General features: G+C 44.7%; 1 protein-coding gene across 2 annotated transcripts; it reads left to right on the top strand.

The window, feature by feature from the left end:
• Positions 1 to 5,239: 5,239 nt before the first annotated feature.
• On the top strand, positions 5,240 to 8,234 carry LOC119308399 (non-structural maintenance of chromosomes element 1 homolog). 2 transcript variants are annotated; one of them, XM_037584524.1, is made up of 7 exons: positions 5,240 to 5,544; positions 6,054 to 6,127; positions 6,355 to 6,551; positions 6,654 to 6,734; positions 7,129 to 7,362; positions 7,508 to 7,585; positions 7,665 to 8,234. In XM_037584524.1, exons 1-7 carry the CDS (start codon positions 5,441 to 5,443, stop codon positions 7,950 to 7,952), a joined length of 1,056 nt encoding a protein of 351 aa, XP_037440421.1. In that variant the 5' UTR covers positions 5,240 to 5,440; the 3' UTR covers positions 7,953 to 8,234. The 2 variants fall into 2 exon arrangements, with proteins under 2 accessions (XP_037440421.1, XP_037440422.1); XM_037584525.1 differs by lacking the exon at positions 6,054 to 6,127 and having other exon boundaries at positions 5,242 to 5,544.
• Positions 8,235 to 10,438: the final 2,204 nt, after the last annotated feature.

The following is a 10,438-nucleotide window of genomic DNA, read 5'->3' as shown; positions in this document are numbered from 1 at the left end:
ATCGACGTACACGAGCACTGGCCGTATGCGTGAGTATGCATTCCCGACCCCGCTCGTATGTATGTATGTGACCGTATTTTTTGTAGCATGGGTGTATGTACGTGTACATGATTTAGACGGGACTGCGTGACATGCTACACCAGGGGCTCTACTACGACACATGTCGCTCCTTACTCGGCCATAGTTCATCGTTACAGAGAGACCGACCAGTATGTACATACACGTTTGCGAGCAAACAAATAACGCTACATACGCTTTGACCTGGTGGGTCCCACCTGTCAAGGGCAATCAATTTGCGCGTAATGAGGAGCACTTTCTTACGTGTGACCATGTAGCTAGTGGATCCCAGCTGTCAGGGAAAGGAAGCATTTTTGCGTAATAAGGAGGCACTTCCTTGCGTGCGAAAGTGTAGCTGGTGGGTCCTAGCTGTTAGGGGGAGGAATCATTTTTTGTGCATAACAAGGAGGTATTTCCTTGCGTGTGAGGATGTAGCTGGTGGGTCACAGCTGTTAGTCTCTCCACATACAGTCCTCTTTCGATGGATGTCATTCATGACCACGTTGACCATGCCACGCCAATAGCACCAGGGAGGTGGACGACGGCGCGACATAGCAAGGGAATGACCCGGAGCCAGGAAGACTAGGCAGTGGATGCCCATGCTAAGGGGAGCATGAGGATTGACTGGTTCGGCTGCGAGGTGAGGCTACCGCCGCCGGAAAATAACAACATGTGTGGGTGGGTAGAGGGATGGCCCGGCCAGCGGTGGGAGTAAGGCGGGACAGTGAGGCCTGCGCGGCAGCACAACCGACCTTGGGAGTGAGGAGCAGGCGGTCCCGCCATGCAGATTTTGGCAACTAGACTACTAGAGCAAGAAGATCAAAGATTGAATAAGCACGACGGTCGTTGGATGGACACCCAATGGTCAGTGCTGCTAGAATCGTTTGTTGACTAAGTTGACAAAACTTTGGTGTACGCATCAACTTAGTAGGCCCACAAGTCAGCCTTCAAATCTGTGGCAGACAACATACGACCCATTTAATATTATTTTTATAATTTACAACCCATTTGCCAATTCTTAAGGAATTTATTACAATCTATTTTTCTAGCATTGTAGCCCATTTTCTGCCTAGGACCAGGGTTAAAATTTCAATAAAATTTCACATATTTTGGTGTAGTCCAAACTATTTTTAATCTTGAATTTTCGAACCAGATTCAAACTAATTTCAAAATAAATTTAAATTATGTTAAAATCCAATGAAATTTGAAACTTGACAACCCGGAAAAATGAAATCTGTAACTAATTGCCGGTATGATGTGTTTTTTTATATTTACAACCCATTTCTTATTACTTATAACATTTTCTGGGAAAGTCGAATACATCCCTCCTGTCTTCAAAGGTTTGCGCCCTCGTAAGGCGGAGAAAATCAAGTTTGCCTGGGTTGGGAACTCTTCAGAAAAATTAAGCTGGGTCGGCCATTTTCATAAAGAAAAAGAGAGTTGGTCTAGTCATTTGGTAAACATAAAATAATAACCTATCTAGACGGGTCACAACCCCCACACAGTCCAGTTGATACCCCACTCAGTCTCAGAAACAAAAAAACTGCTCGAGTTGCTGGGTCCTAGGTGTCAGGCGCTCCTTGTACAATTCTCTTATTTATTGACTATGTGTGACAATGTGGTGGGTCCGAGATGTCAGCAAACCATTAGGAGGAAGAATTTGTTTTTTCTTGTAATAAGGAGGCATTTGCACTAAAAAACACTTCCATGATGATACATATTTGTCACAGTAGGTCACATTTTTTGTCACGCATATACATCCGTGACGAATGATAGAATGAATATAGTCATACTTGTGTTATCGTAGAAGTGTTCCATAACAATACTCAATTTACTATCACGGAAGTGTTCACTTCCTTGATGATAAATGGCGCATCATGGAAGTATTTTCATCAAGGGTAACTGACACGTGGCATCAGCCATAACGGGTCGCCGAGCTATCGAGTGTCAGTTTTGGATCCAATACCTGTTAACAGACTGTACCAATGGCGATTTTCGATGTGTCAAATTCCTATTTGCGAACGGAGCCACGTGTCAGCTCGGCGTTGCAACAGATGTCATTCTCCAATGGATGGGACGCGCCAATGAAACATCAACACGTGGAATGGCCCAATAGTGACTCATTTAGGTTAAAAGGGCCAGCCCAACCAAAGGCCCACAAGATTTTGTCAAATACTAGTGGGCCGGCTCATTAATAACTTGCTATGTTTTGGGCCAAATTACAGCCCATATAAGATTCGTCCCGTTAACAGTCTACGGTGTTTTTGGCCCATTGAAGGCTCGATTTGTATTTTGGCATGTTAAAGGCCCATTGAACAGTTTGATCTAGTTTGGCCTGTTAGCGGCCCTTGGTGCAATTAGGCCATTTTTGGTCCGGTTTCACTGTATCAGGGCCCTCTTAACGACCCTGGTCTTCGTGGATAAACTTTATCCCAACCTGACTATCGCCTTGTTAAAGGCCCATGATATAATTGAGCGTAACTATGGCCCGCTTTGCATATGTCCTACTTACAACCCATAAAGTGATTGGGCGAACCAAGGCTCGATATAAATTTTGGCCTATTAACGACACGTCATATAATTAGGCCAAGGTATATTTTGGCCTGCTGCCGGCCCATGAATTGTTCGGCACAATTCCGACCTAATCTACTTTTCAGCCTGTTAAAAGCCCATGGTGTTTTCTGGCCCAACTAAGGCCCACAATTTACTCATCCTGTTAAAAATCCATAGCATTGAACATACGGATCCTAATCAGCACTTGCGGAACAACGCATAAACTAGGGTTTAAGCATCTGTTACTCTTGCAACCATCATCTACTAACTACTCCCCAATGTCGTCCCCTAGGCCCAAACATGGTTAAGTGTCATGTAGTCGACGTTCACACGACACCCCTAGAGAAAGAACGACATACATATCATCAAAATATTGAATGAATACCAACTTCACATGATTACTTATAACAAGACTTCTCCCATGTCCTCAAGAATGAATGGAACTACTCACAAATCATGTTAATGTTCAATCAGAGGATATAATATATGATTAAGGATCTAAACATATGATCTTCTACCAAGTAAACCAACTAGAATCAACTACAAGATGTAATCAACACCACTAGCAACCCACACGTACCAATCTAAGGTTTGGAGACAAAGATTGAACATAGGAGAATAATTAGGGTTTGAGATGAGATGGTGCTGGTGAAGATGTTGATGGAGAAGGGTCCTCCCACGATGAGAGCATCATTGGTGATGCCGAAGGCTTTGATTTCCCCCTCCCAAAGGAAAGTATCCCCGGCGGAATCGCTCTAACAGAGAGCAAAAGTGTTTCTGCCCAAGTTCCGCCTCGAGACGGCGACACTTCGTCCCGAAAGTCTTCTTCTATTATTTTCTAGGGAAATGACTTCATATAGGAGAAGGAGGTCCATAGAGGTCTGCTAGTGGGCCCACAAGCTTACATGGTGCACCCCAGGGGCACCACCTTTGCTTGTGGCTCACTGGTGGGGCCCTTCCTGGTGATTCTTCCTCCAGTATTTTTTATTAATTCCAAAATAAATCTTCATAAGTTTTTAAGTCAATTGGAGCTTGGGAGAATATCTATTTCTGTTGTATCTCTATTCAGGTCCAGAATTTCAGATGTCGGGAATTTCCCTCTTCATATAAATCTTGCATAATAAGAGAGAAAAGACATTTGAATCGTATCATAAAGTGAAATATTGACCCCAAAACATTACAAATAATAGTAGGAAAACATGATGCAAAATGAACATATTGGCCACCCCCAGCTCCACGCCCGTCATAGACCTCAACGTCACGCCCGCAGTCGATTCCTGCGTCCGACCTTCCTGGCACCCGCAACCTATTCGACAAAACGCCAATCCCGACGCTGACGCCCGACGACCCCGACTACAACGCGCTCATGGAGAACGTCATCTACGAGGGTCGTGGCCAGGCATTCCAACCAGAGGGCCAAGGTTACGATATTGACGAGACCCAAAGCCAAGACGGCTGCGACCAAGATGGTGCCTACCACTATGGTGTCCATGAAGAAGAGGCGGACGACCATGCTGACTCATGGCATGAAGATGAAGACATATATTGCGAAGAGCAGGAAGAAGAGGGCGTCGATATTGAGTGAGAGCCATTGTTTATCGATGAGCTCACCCAAAGAGCCAACGCACAAAGGAGGAGGCAAAGCATTCGCACCGGATCATACACCAACGAAGGATATGTTGATTTACGAGAGTTGGAAGGAGATAGGCCAAGATCCCAAGACCGGTGCCGAGCAAAAATGATCCATCTTTTGGACGAGAGTTCATGCAACCTTTCACGAACAGAGGAAGTTTGCGCCCTACAAATTTGCGAGCACTCGTGGCATCAACTCAATCCAAAAGATATGGGGCTTCATTCAATAAGAACGCAACAAGTTTTATGCCGCCCTTGAGAGTGTTTAAACCCGTCCCGTGAGTGGCTCAGGCGTGGACGACTTGGAATGACCTCTTCCTCTTTCATTGTGCCATGTTCATGTTTGTTGCATCTTGTGTCCTTCGCTATTACACTTTTGGCATTGTCTTTGATTGTGTAGGCATTTCAATCGTTCGAAGCCTTCAATCTCTCGCATAAGAACAAGCCATTCACCCTAACCCATTGTTGGACGCTCATCCAAGATTGCACAGAGTTCAAAAATCAATATGCCGTTCTAAAGAAGAAAGGAGGGCCGACGACCGTGGATGGGGATGAAGACGGGGTGAAGAGGCCGAGGGGCAACACCAACTCAAAGATTGTCGAGAAGCGTGATGCGACATCTATCGCATTGGAAGAAACTTTGCACGGCATGATGACTCAAAAGAAAGTGATGGACGAGAGGAAGCGCCAAGAAAAGGAGAAGCAAATGAAGATATACTTGGAGCTTCAAACGAAGAGACTTTACATGAAGGAGGCCGTCATGAGGAGAAGGCTCGACATCGAGAAGGCCGCACAAACAAAGAAGCTCGCACCCGAGGCCGCCAATACCAAAACCAAATCAAAAGAGGTGGTGACAGCAATCATGACCGTGGACTTGACCAACATGTCCACCAGGAGAAAAGAGAAAAAGACCATAAACTTAACAGACAAAGGGAAAAAATCCAAACGGAACAAACCTCCGTACATTACCCGAGTGATTTGGACGTGACACCACCACCACGAAACATTTCCCGCGATCTTGGACGCCTTCCCGCGAGCGCGAAACCTTCCAATCCGTTCCGTTCCCCACCTCGGCCGCGTAATCCCACCCATTCTGCGTGTCAAGCTAGGGTTTCTCCTCCCCCCGCCCCTATAGATCCCTACACCAAGGCACGAGCTAGTGACTAGAGGAGCTGCACGATCCGATGGCGCCGCTCTCATGGCGGCACCATACGCTTCTGCAGGCGCTGCTCTCCCGTGGACCGCTCTCGGAGCGAGACTTCCACGCCCTTTTCACCGCCATCTCCGGCGGCAAGAACCCCGGTATCCGCCTGCCCGCTCCGCCCCGCTCGCTCCTCTTCTCCCCCCCCTTCGATTGGTTCCACCCCTCTTCTCGTTACTCGTAGCCGCCTAGGTGTTCGATGTAATGCGCCAGCGGGAACTTTTAGTCACCCATGTGTTCGATGTAATGCGCCCGTGGCAACTTTTAGTCAAGCGTCCGTTCCCCTTCGACTGATGTTGTTTTGTAGTTACTGATGTAGCCCCTGTAGGGTCCAAAACCTTTCCTTTTCAGTAAATGAGTTTATGTTTGGTGTACTCCCTCCAGTCCTTTTTAGTTTGCATATAAGATTTGTCTGAAGTCAAGCCTCGTAGAGTTTGACCAGTTTTATAGAAAAAACTACCAACATTCACTTTGTGAAATCAATACCGGTAGATGCGTCATGACTTAAAGTTTCATATTGTATAACTTTTGCATCGTAGATGTTGATACTTTTTCATATAAATATGATCAAACTTTGCGAAGTTTGACTTCAGACAATTCTTATATGCAGAGTAAAAAGGACCGGAGGGAGTAACTTTAATAATTGTTCAATGGAGGATCAACTGCCATTCACAATGGTTGAAGGTTGCATCTTCTGATTGTCTCAAAAAACAGAATGATCTTGGTTCGTTTTGTGTGTGTTTAATATCATTGTTAGTTCAGTTGAGACCTGGTTGGATGGTAGAATCGTGTTTCTAGGAACACATTATATATAGAAGTGTCTTTCAGCGACCATATTATTGCCTACAGACTGTAATTAGATCACCAAACTCCCATCTCCAGCTGAATATGTCTATTGTCATGACCTGCAGCCACTCACCAGCAACTATTCAGTGATACACTTATGAAGATCAACAATGAGCTACGGTATTTGCAGTTTGATCTGCGAGCATGTATAAACCAGTATGATGGAATAGTTTATTATGGAGTGGTCAACAACATTTCTGATGAAGAATCGAAGCTTGGCTCCAAGTATTCCGTACCACAGATTGCATTCTACAAGGGACTGGTATGCAGTTGCTTGCTTGAACTAGCTCAACTCAGCACGATGTATGCTGAATGACTTATTTGTATGTTTGCATAACTGTATCCACAATGGTTCTTGTGGCAGTTAGAAGCAATAGTTCATGAAGCTGGAAATGATGGGAGCATAACTAGTATTGAAGCTCTCAACGTCCGGATTGACAACCAGGTTTGTTGTACCAGTCTGTCATGGGCACATGACTCTCTTTTATGTTTAAACAACACCTTACTTGTGCATTCACATACTATCATGTGTGATCATGCAAGAAGCACAAAACCTTAGCTGTTTAGGACATAACTGGCGAAGATATCCTGAATGTGTGATCATGATCAAAGCATCATCTACCCCATCCATATGTACTGTACTCACAACAAATTGTTGTCTAGCTATACTAATGGACGTGTGCCTATATTGTAGCTTCATTCAATTGTGATTTACAAACAGTTAGGATGGACGAGTCATGATGTGTATTTTCTGTGGCCTGCTTTGTATCTGCTGATTGCTAGAGTTGAATCTTGTTTGCAATACGGGTATCATAAACTATTGAGTGTTCTACTCTCAGGTCGTGATTGCGGATGGTACACAAGACACTCAATCTCGTCTTCCTTCTTCTATCACAAACTTCTTGTTCTCTCAAAAGGAAAAGACTCTTACTGAACTGATACAAGATCGTTGGCTGGCGTATACCTCAGAGGGCAAGATTGGTCTTGGTATCAGATCATTTCTTGATCTCCGGAGCTGGTTTCGCAGCAATGATATCCCATCATGCGAGGTTTGCAATGAAGCTGGTATAAAGGTACTGATGTTTGATTACTATGATATTGCATTTCCCTTGTTCTTGCCACTTACTCCGTACCATATATTGTACAAGTGTTTTTGTAGAATCTCTATAAACGTTGTGTGCTCTGATGCCAGCATTATTATATTTGTATCCACAACAGGCATCAACTTGTTCCAAGGAGGGATGCAATGTGAGAATCCATATCTACTGTCTGAAGAAGAAATTTCCACAGCGGAAGGTAATTCCTGTAATACCAGTTCCATTGTTACTCATGTTGACGTTGCCATCATTGTTTGCTAACTTATCTGCACATTTAGGCCTCGAGAGCTTGTCCCCACTGTGCCACTGAATGGCCCCAGCAGGAAGGCGAGGACGAGGGCAACGAGGAAGCGAATGAGCCCGGCGGGGAAGGTCAGGAGGCCCCATCGGCTGACCCTCCTTCGAGGAGGAAACGCAGAGTCAAGGCTGAACTGGCGGAAGAGGCTGAAGAAGCAGGCCCGTCGACCGCGGTGCCCAGGAGAAGTTCGAGGATGGCCAAAGCCGAGGAGGCAGCGTCTGCAGATGCTTCACAGCCGGCCAGGTCCTCAAAGAGAAGGAAGAAATGATGGCTCTTTGTAGCAAGATCGGCAATGCAATGCTGCTTTTGTCCTGTACATAGCGTAGCTGGTATCACTATGCGGTCCTTCTGAAGAAGTAGCTGGTATCACTATGCTGGTGGTTTCTGCCTTCCTGGAGTTACTTGCTTGACCTGCTCTGCTTGCCCCTTTGCCGCCTGGCTTGATCCAGCTGGGAAGACAAGGACAAGGACGGCCTCTGTTAGTTTAAGTAGGAGGATAATTATTATATATGCCATTCAGGTGTTGCATTGCATGGCCCTACTTTTCTCCTGTGTCGTAAACAATTCTACGGGGTCAATCCTCATGTGATGCGCTGCCTCCGGTCACCGTCGGATCGTGCCTCGAGATCTGTGAGATCACGATCCGAGGGGTGGAGGCCGTCTCCGCGTGCGTCAGGGCCCAAAGACATAATCTGAAGTGGCATACAGCTGCATGCTCGGTTTAAGTTAGACTAGTTCAGCAGGTGATAGCTACGTACGTTACGTTGCGACAAGTGGTGATAGATTGTTGAAATGTTCTGTTCCATCCATTTCTCGTGCCAGCCTTAGCTTAGCTTAGGCTCATTATATAACAGTTATAAAGAAAGGTACAGAAGACTATTACCTCTGTCCTGGTTTATTAGTCCCTTTTGTAATTTGTGATAAATTTTGACTAAAGATTTAACTAACAAAATGTTAATGCATGTCAACAAAAATTATGTCGTTGGATTCGTATCTGAACATAGCTTTCAATGATATAATTTGTTGTGACATGCATAAACATTTTGTTAGTTAAATTTAAGATCAAAATTTGGCACAGATTACAGAACCAATAAACCAGGACGGAGGTAGTAGCTCGCTAGTGTGGTTTGAGTAGGATCATGCCGTTGCGACAGTGCCGCATTAAAGGTAACACGTTGAAAAATTAAGATCGATGAAGCGGAATACGATGATGTAGCCATCGCTCGGTCACCTGAATTCATAAAAAAATAAAGAAATATCGAGGGTGCAACGGGACAAACCAGCTTCAGAGCACGGGATCATGGCCAGCCGCTCCAGCACTATGGTACGCTCTGTCATGCTTTTATATTGCTCTGGAAGCCAAATGGAAACTAGCATTTGTACAATATTATTTGGAGTTTTATGAGTCGGAGCTTGATAGCACTAACGCCGTTATGACCAAACAAGAGAGGATATGCCTTGTCAAAAGTACAAATGGCATGCCCAAGACTTGGTAAAAAAAAAGGCTGTACGTCGCTTGTAGAATGGATTTCCTCACTCGTAGTACAATTTTACAGGCTCAATTCAATGGCATGCGCCGATCAAGCTGAAGAAAACCCTGGTGATCTGGCGCAGGCAATATCAATGCAAAATTGGGAGGGGAAAAGCGAATATGCAACTCGTTGATGTTTTTGATCTTGATGCCATGCCAGGCCGTATGCATCGCAATAATGCAGAGGCCTAGTACACGGCGGCGGTGTGCTTCGATCTTACAAATCAAACAAACTTTAAATGATAAATCCTTCTTTCAGCCCAAAAAATCCTTTTAAATTCCTAGGGGATTCACTTTAATCAAAGAATGTTCTCTTTTTAGTTATTCATAAAAAAATGATTCCTTAGTTTGTAAGTAAACCGGAAAAAGGCAGGTAGTTAATTAGTTAACCACCAACGGTAACTTCAGCTGTACCAATGGTACCAATTTTTTTTTTAAAAATGTGTACTCCCTTCACTTCCACAAAAAGCATGATATTTTGGACAGTTTTGGAAGCTTTTAAACCTTTCACTAATACTTCCTTCGTATATATATTGTCAAAAAACGTCTTATATTTTGATAAGAAGGGAGTAATATATTTAAAAATGTTTTGATTGTATGTGAAACTATAAGCATAGACCAAAGTTACTTCCACAATGTAACTATTTTATTGTGTTTTGTAGTAATCCTTTTGTGGTATTAACTTATTAGTACATTCTAAAGACCGTATGTTAACATTTTTTAATACGATACAATTGAAAATGCTCACATACACATACATATACCCATCCCTTTAAACACACGCACGCATATCCTATCACTACTAGGGAAAACCTTATATACAGAATGTTACCAGTAGCGCTTGTTAAAATGAGGCGCTACTGCTACTTATCAGTAGCGCGTTTGGCAGAACCGCGCTACAGTTAGCAGCTTAGCAGTAGCGCTGCCCGAACAGAAAGCGCTACTACTATAATTGCCACACCGTTCCCGGCGTGCTAGGTATAGTAGTAGCGCCCTTCTACGAACAGCGCTACTACTACGGATTTTAGCAGCAGCGCGTTTTTCCTTCCCACGCTACAGTTAAAGCTATTTTCACCTAACCCCCGCGCGGCCTGATTCCCTCTCCTCTGCTTCCTCCCCCAATTCCCGACCCCGCCTCGCCACCGTCTCCCGACCCTGCCTCGCCGCCGTCTCCCCCGACCCCGCCTCGCCGCCATCTCCCCCGACCCCGCCTCGCCACCGTC

This window comes from Triticum dicoccoides, chromosome 5B (assembly GCF_002162155.2).
Source record: "Triticum dicoccoides isolate Atlit2015 ecotype Zavitan chromosome 5B, WEW_v2.0, whole genome shotgun sequence".
NCBI lineage: Eukaryota > Viridiplantae > Streptophyta > Magnoliopsida > Poales > Poaceae > Triticum > Triticum dicoccoides.
Note: the sequence above shows the minus strand (reverse complement) of the source record. Positions and strands in the feature narration are given on the sequence as shown.

Excerpts from the sequence above, each read along its gene's own strand:
- LOC119308399 (XM_037584524.1), top strand. The coding sequence starts at position 5,441 with ATGGCGGCACCATACGCTTCTGCAGGCGCTGCTCTCCCGTGGACCGCT. Across the intron at positions 6,552-6,653 it reads TTGCATTCTACAAGGGACTG|TTAGAAGCAATAGTTCATGA; the intron begins GTATGCAGTTGC and ends TTCTTGTGGCAG. Across the intron at positions 7,586-7,664 it reads AGAAATTTCCACAGCGGAAG|GCCTCGAGAGCTTGTCCCCA; the intron begins GTAATTCCTGTA and ends CTGCACATTTAG.